Source organism: Mycena indigotica (genome assembly GCF_014461135.1).
Source record: "Mycena indigotica strain 171206Taipei chromosome Unknown Mind.scaff0006, whole genome shotgun sequence".
NCBI lineage: Eukaryota > Fungi > Basidiomycota > Agaricomycetes > Agaricales > Mycenaceae > Mycena > Mycena indigotica.
In genome coordinates, this window is record NW_023503005.1 from 2,852,898 (window position 1) to 2,870,619 (window position 17,722).

Sequence of the window (17,722 nt, forward strand, 5' to 3'; positions counted from 1 at the left end):
TCTAAATCGAAGTAGCTCTACGACTCTGCTTCCCCACGAAGAAAGTTTAAGATGGTAAAGCCTAGCCCTTGCATTTCCATGTCATACCAATAATTGAGCGCTATCGTTGCATCGTCCTGAAGCACATAGTGCCACCAGCCTGGAGGTAGATACAGAGTCTCTCCTGCGTTCACCGTTATGTGGATAGGGTGCGTGAATTCCGGTAATTGTTGTGGAGAAACAGATGCCCAACGGACAGGAGGCGTGTTTTGTGAAGGAACAACATTTAATGGTTCATTTGGATGCGAACGCGTCCACCTGGCATGTGGGTAGAGTCGTTCTGACCGTCAGAGTTAACGGCGAGTTCAAAGGGTCATTTGACGTTTATACCTTGCAAACACCAGCCCTCCGTGGGCGGCAACAAGATGAAATGCTTCGCCCCCCGCACAACATGGTAAATGTTCTCGTATGGATCTGAAGTTGAGAGTCAGATAGCGAACAAGGAACCGCAGGGTTGATTACCGCTGTGTAGACTCGTTGAGCTTCTCCTGCTGCCAACTACGCAACGAGATTAATTGCGATTGGGGAAAGTTGATGTTGACCGACTCCACAGGTTCACAGCATCAGGGTTTCTCCCTGACTCGAGTTGAGTTGAATGCCTCATGCGAAAATAAAGGTCATACCCAGAGCCTCACTACACCAATCGATTTCACTTGGAATGTCCTCCCTTAATGCGTCGAATTCCGACTTGTTGTCAGTGCCGTCGAAAAATGCGCTGGAATAGACGTTGCCGTTCTGCGATTGTAGATAGTATACGTCAGAGTGCTGGTCGTCTGTCAAGTTCAACGCGACGGCACGGGGATCATCGCACTCACTCACCCTTGGCCAGTTTGGATAGAAAGTCGGACATTGACATCTGCTCTACGGCAGGTTCGACAAAATACGATTGTCCGTCAGGTCCTAACGTCACGGCATCCGCGCGACTAGAATCGCTTTGAGAGTTGACTCGCAGGAATGAAAAGCTGCCAACCCATCTGGCGTAACTGCAACAGAAATCGTGTTATTGCCCAGAGCTTCCGAGAGGTATTCGTCGGTCCAAGATCGTGAAGCTATCATGTCCACACCTATGGATGGTCAGGGTCTTCCATTATGGCTGCCCCCTGCCACACCCATGATGAGCACTGGCCGGGAGATGTGGACGAGACGAGAAAATTGGATAGGAGTCGGGGGCTCATTCAAGACTAGATAACCCGAGCCATTGAAATCGTGATACTCCGAGGAAAGTTGTTCCAGAATGCAGGCACGTTCACCCATCGTTGTCGTTTGGTTGTACATGTGCGCACGCAGAAGAATGTGACACATCACGTGCTGCTCTGTCACTCGCGTTTCTCAAACGTTGACGACGCGTCAGATTCACGATGGGTGGAAAGCGGAAAGCAGGTGCTGCAACGACGGGGGTAAAGCAGGTGTGTGTGTGCGTTCGCTATCCGACTTGCTCTGAGCCGTGCAGAAAACGATATTCGACCATTTCAAGAAAGTTCCACCGAAAGGCGTTGACCCAGCACTCAATGAGGTCATCGACATACCCGCCACGAAACCCACATTGCCACCTTCACCGGTGTTGCCTACCCCAATAATAGATCTTACACTTGAATCTCCTGCACGTCCTGCCCGTGTTGCTCAGTTGGAAAAGGTGCCAGTGAAGCAAACATATTCCATCTTCAATCGACCACCCAAAGGCATCATTGTCGAGGACGAATCCACCTCTTCTGCTCCCTCTATAACCCCGATTCTCTCCCCTACCTTTCCGACTGGAGAAAACCAACACGTCCGTGGCCTACAGACCACCTTCTCAGCCTCGCCGTTCCCATCCCGGCTTCCCAGCAGTGACGCGTCAACACTTCCCGAAAACTCTCAGTGGTCTAAAGGTATCTCCGACGCCCGCCACGGAGTTGTACATTCTCCTCGCATTCTTTCGTCGTCAGAAGAGCGACGAAACTGCCTTGAAGCCATTTCGCAAGAACACAAACAACGGCATCCCGCCATAGCCTCCCTTGTTGATGCGACTATAGAATCTTCGCCTCCTCCAGAACATCTCTGGTCAGATCGTTGGCACCCGCGACGCGCAGCTGATATTCTGGGTAACGAAGAGAATGCAGCATATCTGAGGGATTGGCTGCAAGCTCTCGAAGTCCGCTTTGATGTTCCGCATGAAGAGTCTTCCAGGGGAATCAAGCGGCCACAAATCAAACGAAGCGTTACACGCCCTCGAAAGCGGCAACGACAATCTTTGGACGAATTCGAATGGATAGTCAGCGATGCTAGTGACTATTCTGAGCCAGAGACATACGACGGAGGCAAGGACGATGACGAGTTTGAGCCAGGGGATGGTACTTTGCCAGAACATGGACCATTCGACAAGAATTTAACCAACACTATATTACTTCATGGACCATCCGGCAGCGGGAAGACTGCGGCTGTTTACGCGTGTGCTGAAGAACTTGACTGGGAAGTTTTCGAAGTGCATCCGGGTATCGGAAAGCGGAATGGTGCGAGCTTGGAAGCTCTGATTGGTGAAGTAGGCAAGAACCATCTTGTGCGAAGAACGGGACGCAAGAAGGGCGAGCAAGAAACTGACTTTGGCTTCATTATCCCTCAACAAGACGCTGGAGCGCGACAGTCTCTTATCTTGCTCGAAGAAGTAGATATTCTTTATCGTGATGATGCAAACTTCTGGCCAGCTGTCATCAGACTCATAAAGGACTGCAAACGACCAATCATCCTCACCTGCAATGGTATGTGAGGGTAATGGAAGTTGACGGCGCTGATGCTGTGCAGATATTTCGCTTGTACCAGTTGACGAACTGCCCCTTCAAACTACACTCAATTTCGCACCGTGTCCACCGGAGGAAGCGGGAACATATTTGCAAGCCTTGTGTTGCTCAGCTGGCTATGTTATCGAGCAAGACCGTTTGCGTGACCTGTACAGCAACACGCTCGATCTACGTCGTTCGATCCAACATCTTCATCTGGGCCACGAGACATCTGTTGCCAATGACGATACTTCCGACCTTTTGCTTGATTGGACTTCGGCAACCAAGAGAGATGTTCGGTACGCCGACACGCTCTCCTTCATGGATTCATGCTTGACACGTAACGGCAAACCTGCTGTTGGTGTGATATATTTGCTTTTTTACCTACGACACTAACGGACACCAGATTTTTGCGGAAAGTCAATGGTTGGCCAGTGGAGATGATGAGATTGGCCACCCCATTGTTACAGATGCAGACCAAAACGTGTTTGGGCTGTATGACCTGGACCAGAGGATTGTCGCAGCTGTCACTAGACATGGGCAGCATGGACGGGCTCGTGTGGGTTCAGAATATGCGAGACTGATTGACAAGATGAGGGAGCATCGAACTCTGGGAATCGGAGTGATTGAAAGGTCAGAGTCTGAAGCCCACACTGAATATTTGCCGTGGTTGCGACAGATTGTTGCGGCAGAGGATATTCTGGAAGGTGAGAACCAACAGGGTCGACGGGGAACGCGAACTCGCAGACGTTATGAAAGACAGGTGGAAGTAGAGGAGGTGGTTCGGCAGCTTTTGCATGTAACCGTTATTAGTAGTCTTTGATCAAAGCCCGCACGTGTAACAGCTCTCTTCTGAAGACGCTAAATCGACTTGACCTCTCTCTTCATGGCAGCTATTCCGGCGCCTAACGGTGGCTCCAGTCGTGATTCCACCATTGGCCCACTTGTGCCTCTTGAAATTCTCCAAAATCAACGTCGAGGCTCTATCACCGACCCCTCCCTTCATGCCACACCAAGGCAAAGCGTCAATCCCCACTTTTTCAGGCCAGAGAAGGCTGACCCACGGCCTGCATCTCCCTATGTCTTTGGCTCGGCTACCCATGATAACCCACAACTTCGTAAACTCCTACGATCTCCGTCTCCCGACAATCCTCCTGCTTCCTCTTCCCGTATACGGTCCGACTCGTTCCGTCCATCTGGTATGTGCTTTTCATTTTACTTGGCCACAATCGTTACCACTCTCTCTCTCAGGCGCTGATGCCATGAATGTCGACGGTCGAAATGAATTCGACTACAGCATGAGACGGCATTCAATTGCTGTTGGCCATGACAGACATACCCGTTCGCCTTCTCTTTTAGCAGCCCCTCATGGGCTCAAACGCAAAATGTCTGCCGATCCCACTGGCTTCCCTACTTTGGGGGAAGAAAGTGAATCTCGTTTGTCTGCTATGGAGGTTGATCAAGCCGCCCCAGCCCCCAAACGACGAGGTTCAGCTATCGATACACAACGCATAGCTCAGCTCAGTTTAAATGACCGTCGTGAGTCAATTGATTCACGGCCACCACAATGGTGGAGCAACGATAGAAGAGACTCGACCTCGTCAATGTTCTCAAATGTGTCTAGTGTGGGAGGCTACAGCTCAAGTGCTGACTCTCCTCACGCTCGTCCCCCGCCTGGCATTGCTACATTCGCATGGCCGTCAGCAGACCACCCTACAGCTCCACACAGAGACATCGACCAAAACATACCAGTGCCACCAATCCCAGACAGGCGAATGTCTGTTCCTGATATAAGACGACCCTTGCGCACTCACTCTCGTCCACCCTCTCGACGAAAACACAGTCCAGAAAATCACTCCGGTCCGTCATCCGGCCAAGAAGATCCCGCGCCTGCTTCTCCAACAGGCTCGGGAAGACACTCGAAAGAATCCAGTGCGACTCCTTATTCACGCTCACCGGAGTTGCGCGTCTCGCATAAGCTTGCTGAACGCAAGCGACGAAAAGAGATGAAGGAGTTGTTTGATGAGTTACGGGACCAGCTTCCTGCAGACCGGGGCATGAAAGCTAGCAAATGGGAGATTCTCAGTAAAGGTCAGCCTTGCTTGATTATACCGTATTTCAACCTGACTATTCACACCAGCCATCGACTTTGTTACTCAACTCAAGCAAAGTCATCAAGATATGTCGAGGGAAGTCGACATGCTACGACGAGAGCTGGACACTCTTCGCTCGTATCAAGGTCGGCCGATGGCTAATAATGCGCCTCTTTCCCGACCAGGATCGGCCCAAAAAACCTTTTCTTCTGTGGCAAATGGAAATACTCATAGAAGCGACTGATCTTTGTTACATTTGTATCTCTGGGACTCTTTAAAAGGAACATTGTACTGTTGTATTCTGTTAAACTCCCGTTTGTTTGTGACGAGTCACATTACTCCCATTGTTGTCACCCCCCACCACCATTGAACTCATTCAACGGCTTATACCACCGTATTGAATGCCCAGTGCTTAGCGGTTCACTCGTCCGTGACACCTGATGGCTTCGCAACCCAAGCTGGCATCACTGTTCCACCCAAAGAAACCCAAGAAAGATGCTGTCTCGCCCACCAAACCCGTTGTTCGAGCTCGCCCACGCCCAGAGGCCACGCCCGCTGCGAAGGATGAAGAGTTTGAGCTCCCAGATATGCCCTTCCAGGAGTTCAAACTCATGTCTTCCGCCTTGAATGGCTGGAAATATGATGTGATGAAGTTCGACTCACGGAAACCTGTCGACCTCACCCATTGGCGTGGCCCTATCAAGCTGAACAGGAAGGACCTTAGGCGAGAAGATGCTGTGACCGAACAAGTTCCCATAACGCACATGCTTGGACCCGATGGAAAACCAGTCATCGGCTCAGATGGGAGAATAGTGATGGTCGATGCGGAGGGCAAGCCCATTCATGCGGACAATGGCAAGGCGAAACAGACGGCGGCAGCGGGGAAGAAGAAGTTCCAGAAGAAGACGCGTCAAGTTTATGTTGTTCCAGACGAAGTCAGGCAACTACGGAGGGAGGAGCGGTACCCTTGGGTCATCGAGGATGCCACCGGCTCAGAAACGTGGACTGCACAACTTGAAGACATCACCAAGTCTACCACCCATGCCTTTTTCATGCCCGCAGCCAACAACATCTTTAAATTCGTCCCCGCAAACAGATGGTACAAATTCCAAAAGAAGCTCATGATAGACAAACGCAACACAGATACGGCCAGCATCGAGGATCTGGTATGTGAGCTTTTTTACACTTTTCTTCCACTCATTTGTCCCAGTATTCGAAGAGAAATAAGATCAAGCCGGAAGACATGTTGAAGAAGTTAACCAAGAAGGAGCCTTCCTCTGAAACCGCTGCTATGTTCAAAGCTGTTCAAGAGGGTCGTGCACTTGCGGGTAGCAGTACTCTCGTTCACTCTGCCGGTCACAGTTTGGGCCCAGGAGGCAGGCGTTTGAAGGCCGTCGACAGTGGCATGAATGACCTTTTCGGAGACGACGATGAAGATGGTGGTGCAAAGCGTCGGCGAGAGAAGGAATTTGGAGGTGAAGGCGATCTAGATGAGGTTGTGTATGAGGAGGACTTCGCAGATGATGACGAAAAGATTGGTTTGGAGGCGGAGGATGAAGAGACAAAAGACATGGAGGTGATGCTTCATTTTTCGTTCTAAGCCGAACTACCCAACTTACTTTCGTGTGCAGGAACGACTCAAGAAAGAATATAAATCCGCGAACAAACAGCGTGATGGCCACATCGATGAATCGGACGACGAAGACATGCCTGGAATGACCAAACAAGCCAAAGCAATGCAGAAACTTATCCGCGCACGTGAAGGCAATGACGCTTATGATAGCGACGAAGAGAAGAATCCGTATGCTAGCTCAGTGAGTATAGCGTTCTTGCGCCGACATTTCCTAACCGTTTCAATAGGAAGAGGAGGAAGATGAAGAAGTACCGATACAACCCGTCATACTTAATCCACCTGTCCCTCCACAACCCGCACCAGACTCTCGACAAGGTTCACAAGCCCCCGGATCACAACCACAACCAACCTCTCCTCCCTTGGGCAGTTCTACTTCACGCGCTGCCTCTCCATCAGTTCCTAACGGTCTCAATGGACATTCGATTGTTGCAAAGAGAGCCACCAGTCCCAAGATACCCAAGGTCAAAGTTGGCGGGAGTCGAAGCGGGAGTCCTCTAGCCAGCAGCAGCCGGGCGGCCAGCCCTGATGCCAATAGTCGAGCAACCAGCCCCAGTCTAAACGGTAATAAGAAGCGCAAAGTGGAGGACTACGCTGGCTCACCTTCACCAACCTCGCCCAACGGTCAGAACGGGTTGCCCAAACCGAAGAAACGGAAAACCCAGAATAATGGGGCGGCGCCCGTCGGTGATTTGCAAGATTCAATGGTTGTTGACTGGTTGAGGAATACGAATCAGCCAACAACGCGAGACTGCATTCAACATTTCCAGCCGTATCTCACGGACAACGCGAAGAAGCAGAGGTTCACTGCATTGATCAAACAAGTTGCGGTGTTGAAAGAGGGTGTATTAATGCTCAAGACTTGAGCAGAGCAGCATATTTTACATTATTAGTCACATCGAGATGTCTGTATTTTTTGTTATGCATGTGGTTCTGGGAGTTTACGATCCAAAAAAGGAAACCGTTAGTGATTTGCGGGCATCGCGGTCCGCGGTTCTCGTTGACGTGTTGTGACAGGCAGTATAAAGGCATGCCAAGAGATCCTTTCGACTCGAAACTTTTAGATTCGGTTTTCCTCCCCTTCCCGTCATGTTCATCCTTTCTGCATTCCTTCTTCCGCTGGCAACTTCTGCCCATTTCCTCGGTCGACATGATGACGCCCACTCTCATTCAGCAAACAAACGACTCCCCGACAGCTGGTACCAACGTGACGACCACCCTGGTCAGCGCAATCCCTTTCTTATGCAACGAAGATCCTAGCTCATGAGTCAACCACAGTTCACGGTCTATTCAAGCGTGCCCCACCCACAGACGGAGTCAACTACCCTCCTGTGGGCTCTCCGACATGGTCTGCTGCCTATCCACAAGGCTCTCCCGATCCCTCCAAGATTCCTGGCGAGTGGCGCGATGCCTTGAACGCAGCCGTTGCTGCTGGCAAGATTCCAAATATCCCTCAATCATCAAATACTCCCGGGCAAAACCCAACTTACCCTGCTGGGTCCAATCCCAACGGTGATGTGGTATGCAGCGCGACTTACAAATGCAGGAATAAGAGTCAGTGCATTATTCTTCATTCAAAAAACAAAACATTAACAATGATCTTGTGTGACTAGACGATATTTGGGATGGCCCCGATGGCACAATTGGTATCAGCTTTGACGATGGGCCACAGCCTGTGCGTAAACAAACGATGCTCACTCGTGTCGAATTGTGACCGTGGTGATCTAATAGGTTACCGACAAGCTCCTCTCGTTTTTGCAAACCAACCACGAAACCGCGACCCACTTCATGATCGGTGTCAACATCCTACAATTTCCCAATCAGTTCCTATCCGCTTTCAACATGGGCGGAGATATTGCTGTCCATACGTGAGTTGGATGACATCCGTCGGTCGATGCACTATAGTAACCTCCGATAGCTACACTCACCCGTACATGACAACTCTGAGCAACGAAGCCATTGTTGCGCAACTTGGATGGACTATGCAGCTCATTCACGACTCGACTGGTGGGCGTGTTCCTCGCTTCTGGCGACCTCCCTTCGGTGACAGCGATAACCGTGTGCGAGCTATTGCTATGGAAGTATTCGGCATGACTACTGTCATCTGGAACCAAGACACGGAAGACTGGAGTTTGACGACACAGGTACGACTGTGTTCAACCGAGTAACATTTAGGATGCGATCTGACCTGAAGTAGGGCGGTACCACCCTTCAGGCCGTCAACGCCAGCATGACGCAGTGGATTAACGGCCCTAAATCTCCTGGCCTCATCATCCTCGAGCATGAACTGTCAGACCAGTCGGTCGGGGCATTCATGTCGGCTTATCCCCTGATGAAACAAAAATCGTGGAAGACTGTCTCTGTTGCGCAGCTCTTCAATGGCCTCACGCCCTATCAAAACTCCCCAGGCAGCAATGGACCTGTGACCAAGGCCGGCATCCTTGCGAATAATGCAGCAAGCACCAACAACACATCCAACTCTGCTCCCGCGCCGTCTGGCTCCTCAACAGGCTCAGGGTACGTGATCGTTCCGTTGCTTCCTCCTCCTCATATTCAGCCTTGCTAGATCGAAACCCCCTTCGAGTTCAACGGGGAGCACTGCGCCGTCACGCTCGCCCAGTCCCAGCCCTAGTCCATCCCAAGGACCTAACGCGGCTCTCACCTCGAGCCCGATGGTCCATATGACACTCTTATCTATTCTTGCCACGCTTTTGTTTGCATGAACGCTTCTTATATATACTTATGTAGGGTAACACCAGGGACACTATAGCATGTAGACACACTGCATTAATAAACACACTCGTTCATTTCTCAAGTTGGCTCGCAGTGACTATCCTTAGTGAACGACTTCACAACCGCAGATCTGCCCATTGAATGGCCCCACCGTGGCTAGAATACGAGAGTCTTGACGCCCGAAGATCCTCAACACGGAGTTGCATGCGGCTGGCGACGATTCGATACATTGACCTGGAGAGTTGAGCATTAGCAAGAGAAACAAAAATTCACGCACCACTAACAAGCGAATTATTAAGTTCTGGATCGGTTCACAAGATAACAACTCACAACGACGACAAGGGTCACCAGGCAGTCCGAGGGCTGTGGCTGGTGGTCAGCACCCAACACGCAACGAGAATGCAGCCCGACCTCGCCCACAAGCGTCATGATGAAGTTGACCACTGTAAGCACTTGGAAATTAGTAAGAACACAACCAAGTTATATCGGGCGGAGCGGTAGTCACAGAATATCAGCTACACAAACGTTGGTGCCAGGAATTTCGTTGGCGGGTTGCACATACCACAAACATTCGGGCCCCATCCTGGATGAGAGACTCGACAACGTCGGCCTGTTTCCGATATGGCTTGTCCAACGCATTCCAGAGCGTCATAAGAATGATAAAGAGACCAAATGCAGCCTGTAGTTACGTAAGCTGGTCATACTTTCCCAGGACAAAGTGACAGTACCAACGATCCGGTCGTCGCTGGAAGGCTCCAGGGCTTATGGGAAATTACACACATGTGGACAAGGGATAAATAGGACGTGTAAGCTGAAAAAACATGAGAAACCAGTTTCGTGGAGGTGATCACCGACGTTGAAGCTGATATGAAGCAAGGATGGCCAAAACTGTCGAGGCCGTCGTCTGGATGAAGAAAGCAGTCATGACAATCCACTTGATGCCTTGGCGTTTATCCTAAAGATAAGATAAACTGACCGGTGCTAGCTGTACTAGTAGTGCCAACCTACCCAGAGTGTATAGACACGACCAACCAACGTGACTTTTTTGTTAGTCAACGGCGAGCTGTGCGAATGGTACACTCACATTGCTGGAGGGCTATTGACAGACTGCCTACCACACCAAATACCCAGATGAAATTTTTGCAACTGGGGGGCAATGTTACGGTCAACCCCAACAGGCTTCATCATCAGCGTACTCCTGTGCGTCCTATCAGTAGGTCTCGAATTAAGATTGCTGTGGGCATGCGTACTTGATTACTCAGACCCCTGCTATTTCCTCCAAGTACTATTAAACCACAATCAAAGACCCGCCTGGGAGACATCGAAAACCTTGCCGTATGCAACATAGATGATCATGGCCTCAGTAACATAGCGATTGACCAGAAAATTGACTCGATCTGTAGCTGAAGTATGCACATTCAGCCAGATGAGCCTGACTTCGTCGAAAAATGTCAAGCAGTGGTCGTAGAGAATTGCTGTTACCCCGACAGCTATAAATAGACACATAAGATGGAGTGCATAAAAAGCCAGAAACTCACCAGACATGTAGCGCACCGCCAGGATAGACGATACTGGGAGACTTGCCGCCATGGAGGGCGTTGAGAAGGAGGAGAGATCATAAGGAGCCGGGCGGAAAGAGTTTATAGCAAAGAAGCAAAAGAGACTCCACTCTCTGTGAATACGATTGGCAGTCCGACTGTAAAATCAAAGATGCAAGCAATGATTGGAGGCTCAATAAAGAAGACCACTGCCCGCGGCATTGCTGTCCAGTCCAGTCTCCGTTGCAGTCAGAAGACCTACTTTGAGAAACCCGCTGATTCAATGACCCGTTGGGTGTGCGATGAAAAATAGGATAAAATAACCCCGCCGATACCCAGGGGTTTTCAGAACAATTTGTCCGGCTATAGGTCGTAACCAGATTGCAGACTTGTTCGTCCACCTGGAAAGAAAGTTCAGACACCGGTGAGGTGCCGCTGTATTGTCGTCAGTCAACCATCTATTGCCGACCGTCCTATCGGGTCCATACTGCATTGCCGATGGCTTGGATCGCGCATTATTATTTGAAAGCGTAGGGAGAGTCGCGTGCCAAACAGTTGACAGAGTTGAGCAAAAGACGGATTGGCAACCACAAAAAAATGATGTTGCCTGTTGCCAGAATTCCATGGGTTACATAGCTCAAGTCCACAAGGATTTCTGCAGATACTCGTGAGTGGCGGAAGTATGGAATCGCAAACACTGTCGTGACGCGGTCACAAGGACGCGACCTTTCTCTCACCTCGACTTTGCCTCAACTATGAACATCGATGACCTTTTCAAGGTAGTTTACCGCCACTGCATTGCAATTCCTCGTGTCTTACCCCCTCTAGGTTCCTAAGCTGCCTCCAGGAAAACGGAAGCTGCCCGACAATCCGTCAATGGAGATGCTCAAAAAGTTGAAGATGGATACAGTTTCGCAACCCGTCTCGGCTTCCAGCTCGAACGGAAACAGCAGGAAAGCTACCGTTGAAGAAGTTGCTGATGAAGATGAGGTCATGGAAGACGCCAACGACTTTGCGCCAGGAGGCGACGCGGATTATTTTGTGGAAGAAGATGATGAGGGTCGGTTTTTCGGTTCTGGGCTATCTTCTGAACAGAAGGAAATCCTGAATATATTTGATAATGCGGGAGAGGGAATGCAAGACGACGTGCGCCTTATTTTTCATCATGACCAACTTTGACCACCATTGAAGCCAGACGCGCTTTCTATCACCAGCATCCGTAGAATGCTTCTCCGTTTCGAACGCGCCGTGAACAAAAACCAAGACCACAGGTCAAAATATCCCGACGACCCCACGAAGTAAGTTGAGTTTGTTTGGACTCAGGCTTGTTTCTCATGAGGTTTCATAGATTCATCGACTCGGAGGCAGATCTGGACAGCGCCATCAAGGGTCTACTGCCACTCGCCCAAGCGCCCGTTCTGGCCTATCCAGAGCTTGTCCGTTCCGGTGCTGTTGGGCTATTAATTGGGTTATTGAGCCACGAAAACGCGGACATTGTCATTGATGTTGTCGAAGTAATCCATGAACTTACGGACGAAGACGTCGGCAACGAAGGAGCAGACGAGGATGAAGACGAAGAACGAACACCTGAAGAGGCGTTAAAGGTTCTCATCGAGGGGCTCGTGAGTTGATATATTTCCCGTATAGTACATGCCAACGTCTCTCAGGTTGAAAACTCCATTCTAGAATTATTGGTGGACAACTTGACGCGCCTTAACGAGGCCGAAGAGTCAGATCGCGTGGGTGTGTTCCACATAATGGGTACGTTTTTACAAAATTAGATTTACCCCCATCTTCAACTGTTTCAGGCATCTTTGAGAACATCTTAGGCTTTAATCCCGATTTAGCAGCTCAACTTGTATCAAAGACCTCTCTCCTGCCTTGGTTGCTAAAAAGGATCGAGGCCAAAACCTACGATGAGAATAGAGGCTACGCCGCCGAGTTGCTGTCTATCATCCTCCAAAACAACCGCCCAAATCGCCTCGAATTTGGGAAGTGTGATGGCGTCGAGATATGCCTCAAAGTTCTTTCGGTAAGTAAAACGACTTCCGCACCGTCACATAATGCTTATGAGTCCCCAAGCAATACCGTCTCCGAGATCCTGTCAATGCGGACGAAACCGAGTTCATGGAAAACGTTTTCGACGCGCTCTGTTCCGCTTTGAATGAAGAAGCCATCAAGACTTTGTTCATAACCTCAGAAGGGCCTGACCTGTTGGTACTCATGATGAAGTGCGTCCACTGAAATCCCAATTGGCAAGTCTGACAACCTTTCAGGGAGAAATTACAGTCGCGCTCGCGGGCAATCAAAACCTTGGACTATGCGTTGTCCGGAACCTCTGGTACTGCAACATGTGAGGCCTTCATCGAAGCTTTGGGACTGAAAACACTCTTCTCCGCGCTTATGGGCAAGGTGGGGTTGTTCTTCCACGCTATCTTCTGTTCTAACTCGTCTCAGGGCAACAAAAAGCAGAAGCAGAGCATCACAACCCCAGCGTCGGAAGACACAGCACATATTCTTGGTGTTATATCATCGCTCTTCTCAAACATTCCATCGGAATCGCCGAGCAGAGTGCGGTTACTAGCTAAATTTGTCGAAGCCAACTACGAGAAGGCGGACAAACTGTTGGAAATAAGGGAGCATGCCACGAACAGACTGAAATCGGCTGAAGCTGATATTGAAGTCGAAAAGAAGGCTAGTACCATTTCTCAACCGAAGCCTAAGCTCAATGAGCACGTTAGGAACTCTTAGCTGCGGGCGAAGAGGTTTCTGAGGAGGAAGAAGATGCTTGGTATCTAAGACGCCTCGACAATGGTTTGTTTACGTTACAAACCGTGGACTACATCCTAGCTTGGATCGCGATGGAAGATGATGGGGTCAGTTGGCGTCTCTTTCCCTCAGCGTCATTGTTGTCTCACGTGATTTTCAGATTCGTGGGCATTTATTGCAGATGCTGGACCGCAAAAATTTGTCGTTGAAGGATATAACGCGCACTTTACGGACGTTTTACGATAATGTCGATGAGCCTGATCCTCCTCCGTCAACTGCCAGTGAGAGCGAGCGTATTCCAACCCAAAAGGAGATCCTCGCAGCTCTTATCGCGGCGCTGGACCCTGATGTGTAGCAAGCCACTGTAAATATTTATGCACCTGTAATCCGACCTTCAAGTCGCCAGACTGGAAGCAGCGATTAACATGTCCAAGGCACCCTTGGTCTTTGCGACCTCCTTCTGGAAGCGTAATTCGGCTGCAACCTTTTTGCGGAAGCGCAAAAAGAGAGAATCGATGAGCGGGGATTGGCCCAACACGGGCGTGTACATTTCTCAACCAACAGTCAACTTCAAGGAAAGCGGCGGCAATTAAGCTTACCAATGACGATACCAGCGACATCGCAGACCATTTCTCCAAACCGAGGATCGGTAACATATTTGACCAGTAGGCGGAGGACTGGCTCTAAGAGGACATCATCGCGACCAGCGAGTGATATCCGTAAGCCATCTCGGTGGATCAGTTCTTGGATCAGGGCGAACGCGGTAGCTGGAGGAACTTGCTGCAACGAAGTAGTTAGAAAGCTGTGCCTTCTCCAGAAAAAAAAATTAACCTTGCGAAGCACAGCATCGAGGGCAGCCGAGTATTTGAAGCTCTTGAGCAAACGATCATAATCTTTTAACCGCTTCGCTCTCCTGCTTTCCACCCGAAATTCGTTGATATCTCCAACCGCCTTTGCCTTGGTCTTATCCCGCACCGTTCCGTGACCGACCGCAGCAAAGGAGGCACCGAGAAAAGACTCGTATGCGCCGGATTTAAGGGCAGTTGAAGAGAACGCTGGGTCAGCTGCAGCCTCGGAAGGCTTTGGTTGTCGTCTCCGCACTGACAGGGTCCCATCGGACATACCAGCAGCAATATGCGTCTCGTCTGGCTATTAACCGCGTAAGAAATGTCTGTCGTGCAAAGAACAGGAGACTTGCCGAAACTGCAAGACATAGAATTGGAGCAGGATACCGCATTGTGTGAACAACTTTGTAGTTGCTTACGTCGTACACCTTGACCATTTGATCGAGGCCACCAGTGAGCAGTCGACTGGCAGTTGCGTTGAAGGCCAACGCTGTCACAGTCTTTTGGTGGTTCGAGAGAGCCCTCGTGCACCGTGCACCAGCCACTAGGTCCCAAACGCGAAGAATTGGACCCGTAGATGAAATGGCGACAGATCCGGAAGGAAACATGAGCACCTGCTCGACGGGCGTGTCGCCTCCTCCCATGGTCATTTCACAGTGGCCAGAACGGGAGTCGAATAATCTGACGGTTCCGTCATAGGATCCAGTGAGAACAAGGTTAGGGTTGGAAGTCGAAAATTGTCCAGAGCGAATATAGTCGGCATGCGAAGTAAACGTAGTTATCGCTGTTTGAGAAGGAACGTCCCAAATTTTTGCGGTGGTGTCGTCTGAACAAGACAAGACTTGAGTTGGGACAAGGGTGGAGAATTTTGTTACATGCACTGGTTGCTTGTGCGAGTCTAGAGTCCGTAGAATGGCACGGGAGTTGAGGTCGAAAACCTTTGAAGGGTCTGTATCATTCAAAAAACCAGAATGGCCAAACACGCACTTGGACTAGACCAGAATCGTCACCAGCAACGACGAGCTTACCGTCGGCGCGGATAGAGGCACTTCTAGCAACATCCTTGAAGCGGGAGATGCTCTTTGTGAGTTTTTGGGTTCGTGGAGCGTAAATCTGCACTCTAGTCGCCGCCGTTACCGCTAGACGGTGAGGTTTGGACGGAGCAAAATGAACGGCGGTGACTGGGGCGTATTCTTTTATGAAGATCGGGTGTTTGTATTGTCGCCAATGTCGCGACTCTGGAGAGTGATTGTGTGTTGTACTCGAGTGTTGCTTCACCGAGACTGGAGCAAAAGCTGCCATAGCAAATTTTTTGTTATCAGTGTGACGCTGATCTCGCTTGTGATCTCGTTCTCCTGCTTTTTCACCCTCTCTCATCGCCGTGGGCACCATATTGTTCACAATCTGACGACTGACTAAAGCTCCGTAGAGGACCGATTAATCATGTTGCTCTACGAGGATATTATTTCTGGCGATGAGATGTTCTCAGATGCCTTCCCTCTGTACGAGCCCAGATGTTTCTGCGATTCCTGTGTTTTCACTCACCTGGATTCCAGCAAGGAAGTCGATGACATCGTGATTGAGGTTGATTGCTCGATGGTCTCGGTCAAGGACGGTGCAGACGTCGATATTGGTGCACTTCGTTTGGCGATTTCCAGCCCACTACTGACCATCGCTTAGGTGCCAACCCTTCTGCTGAGGAAGCTGACGAGGGTCTTGAGGATGGCGTCAAGACTGTCAACAATGTTGTCAACTCTTTCCGACTCCAGCCAACCTCTTTCGATAAAAAAAGCTACCTTGCCTATCTCAAGGTCCGCATTGCTATCATGCACTCAACCTTCCATTTATGATTCTTTTCAAGGGCTACATGAAAGCAGTCAAGACCAAGCTTCAAGAATCAAATCCCGAACGTGTCGAGGCCTTTGAGAAGGGAGCCGCTGCTTTCGCCAAAAAGCTTGTCACTAATTTCAAGGATTATGAATTTGTGAGACCAGAACCGAGTGCAGAACCGCTGCTGACTCGAAGTAGTTCACTGGAGAAAGCGTCGACGTCGACGGCATGGTCGCACTACTCAACTACCGCGAGGATGGCGTTACACGTAAACCTGTTTTCACATTGTTGGATGATTGAACTAACCTAAAAAATATCAGCGTATATCACCTTCTGGAAGGATGGGCTCAAGCAAGTCAAGTTGTAGAAGAAATATGTAGTGGTCTGGTTGGAGTCCTGTTGTACATACCAATTTCTTTGCCAAGCAATGAGCGAGCACGTGCAAACAAACTTGATCTTGAACGACGACGAATGTCTGACGCCCTCGAGTCTCTTGTCGCGTCTATTGTCTCCGCAGCACGAGATAACCCAGTCCTTGCTGCTGAACTCATAACCCAATCTCAAGATATACTCAATAGTCGTATCGGTGGCCTCAACCGTGAACCTGACCTCCCTCATCTCACCGACCTCATAAAGCGCCAACGTAGGACATGCAATCATTACATCCTTCATCTTATAGTCCGTTAGTGCTCCAAACATCTCCAAACGGGACAACCGCTCTCAAATTTACTAATCTGCTTTCCCGGCTGCTCGATCAAGTGCGGACATCCTACATTTGTGTCGTTTTATGTCTAACTGCGTCCACAGCCTGTTCTTTCTCGGAAAAACGCGTCAATACTATTCCTTCACTCACTGGCTTCGTCGTCTAATCGATCGCCACCCACATTTCTCCCGACTTTATCTGCTCCTCCACCCCCTCTGCCAACAAATCAGGTTGACGCGCCAGTCCCCCGTATACCAAGGGGGAAATCCAAGGCAGATGTTTTACGGGAGTATCGGGCAAGGACAGGTGTGTGATCCAACGCCTAACCGCAACACCTCGGCTTATCATTTTCACAGGTCGACAACACCTAGCGGAAAGTCTCTTATTGCGCGACACTTTATATTTACTGCAAGGAATTTCTGGGAAATACATTCGCTTTTCGTTGGACGATGAAACCGAGTCAGAGGACAAGTTAGTCTTCGTCGAAGATTCGGTATGCCAATATTTACCATTTCCACTCTCTTGCTGACTTGTCAAAGAAGTATATCATCCCAGCCCCGACCCGAGCCCTTATCCACCGTCTCTCAGAAGTTGGATACCTTTATACCCGTGTTGATGCGTTTGTGCGGGAACGTGAAAGCGCGTCTGGGGTCGGAATGATTGAGCAAAGCTTGTGCCACCACTTGCAAGCCCAACTCACCGAATATTATCGAATGATCGCTATTCTCGAGTCGCAGATGTCCACAGGAGCAAAGGAGGAGGAGACAGGACTAACGCTGAGGCGGCTGG

General features: G+C 49.9%; 8 protein-coding genes across 8 annotated transcripts; 5 read left to right on the top strand and 3 right to left on the bottom strand.

The window, feature by feature from the left end:
• Positions 1 to 17: 17 nt before the first annotated feature.
• Positions 18 to 1,293, bottom strand: MIND_00735500 (Clavaminate synthase-like protein; the record flags this gene model as incomplete). The annotated part of the gene is made up of 8 exons (XM_037364056.1): positions 18 to 319; positions 370 to 453; positions 502 to 537; positions 586 to 615; positions 663 to 812; positions 859 to 962; positions 1,010 to 1,103; positions 1,149 to 1,293. 8 exons carry the CDS (start codon positions 1,291 to 1,293, stop codon positions 18 to 20), a joined length of 945 nt encoding a protein of 314 aa, XP_037219700.1.
• Positions 1,294 to 1,397: 104 nt separating this feature from the next.
• MIND_00735600 (AAA family protein) lies at positions 1,398 to 3,565 on the top strand (the record flags this gene model as incomplete). The annotated part of the gene is made up of 5 exons (XM_037364057.1): positions 1,398 to 1,445; positions 1,490 to 2,774; positions 2,818 to 3,149; positions 3,199 to 3,425; positions 3,472 to 3,565. The coding sequence occupies 5 exons, from the start codon at positions 1,398 to 1,400 to the stop codon at positions 3,563 to 3,565; spliced, it is 1,986 nt and encodes a 661-aa protein (XP_037219701.1).
• Positions 3,566 to 3,678: 113 nt separating this feature from the next.
• Positions 3,679 to 5,129, top strand: MIND_00735700 (Transcription initiation factor; the record flags this gene model as incomplete). The annotated part of the gene is made up of 3 exons (XM_037364058.1): positions 3,679 to 3,991; positions 4,044 to 4,883; positions 4,933 to 5,129. 3 exons carry the CDS (start codon positions 3,679 to 3,681, stop codon positions 5,127 to 5,129), a joined length of 1,350 nt encoding a protein of 449 aa, XP_037219702.1.
• A 196-nt stretch (positions 5,130 to 5,325) lies between these two features.
• Positions 5,326 to 7,381, top strand: MIND_00735800 (Transcription initiation factor; the record flags this gene model as incomplete). The annotated part of the gene is made up of 4 exons (XM_037364059.1): positions 5,326 to 6,051; positions 6,096 to 6,461; positions 6,517 to 6,699; positions 6,746 to 7,381. 4 exons carry the CDS (start codon positions 5,326 to 5,328, stop codon positions 7,379 to 7,381), a joined length of 1,911 nt encoding a protein of 636 aa, XP_037219703.1.
• A 223-nt stretch (positions 7,382 to 7,604) lies between these two features.
• Positions 7,605 to 9,238, top strand: MIND_00735900 (Chitin deacetylase; the record flags this gene model as incomplete). Its single annotated transcript, XM_037364060.1, has 7 exons — positions 7,605 to 7,737; positions 7,794 to 8,069; positions 8,129 to 8,190; positions 8,247 to 8,383; positions 8,434 to 8,659; positions 8,713 to 9,032; positions 9,082 to 9,238. 7 exons carry the CDS (start codon positions 7,605 to 7,607, stop codon positions 9,236 to 9,238), a joined length of 1,311 nt encoding a protein of 436 aa, XP_037219704.1.
• Positions 9,239 to 9,364: 126 nt separating this feature from the next.
• Positions 9,365 to 10,384, bottom strand: MIND_00736000 (uncharacterized protein). Its single transcript, XM_037364061.1, has 4 exons — positions 10,104 to 10,384; positions 9,977 to 10,059; positions 9,818 to 9,927; positions 9,365 to 9,763 (listed from the first exon to the last, which is right to left on the bottom strand). The coding sequence occupies exons 1-4, from the start codon at positions 10,171 to 10,173 to the stop codon at positions 9,760 to 9,762; spliced, it is 267 nt and encodes an 88-aa protein (XP_037219705.1). The 5' UTR covers positions 10,174 to 10,384; the 3' UTR covers positions 9,365 to 9,759.
• Positions 10,385 to 11,541: 1,157 nt separating this feature from the next.
• Positions 11,542 to 13,910, top strand: MIND_00736100 (DUF1716 domain-containing protein; the record flags this gene model as incomplete). Its single annotated transcript, XM_037364062.1, has 11 exons — positions 11,542 to 11,565; positions 11,615 to 11,932; positions 11,978 to 12,084; positions 12,135 to 12,408; positions 12,454 to 12,547; positions 12,595 to 12,818; positions 12,869 to 13,017; positions 13,063 to 13,198; positions 13,244 to 13,480; positions 13,528 to 13,662; positions 13,716 to 13,910. 11 exons carry the CDS (start codon positions 11,542 to 11,544, stop codon positions 13,908 to 13,910), a joined length of 1,893 nt encoding a protein of 630 aa, XP_037219706.1.
• Positions 13,911 to 13,949: 39 nt separating this feature from the next.
• MIND_00736200 (WD40 repeat-like protein) lies at positions 13,950 to 15,702 on the bottom strand (the record flags this gene model as incomplete). Its single annotated transcript, XM_037364063.1, has 5 exons — positions 13,950 to 14,107; positions 14,155 to 14,335; positions 14,387 to 14,700; positions 14,750 to 15,338; positions 15,388 to 15,702. The coding sequence occupies 5 exons, from the start codon at positions 15,700 to 15,702 to the stop codon at positions 13,950 to 13,952; spliced, it is 1,557 nt and encodes a 518-aa protein (XP_037219707.1).
• Positions 15,703 to 17,722: the final 2,020 nt, after the last annotated feature.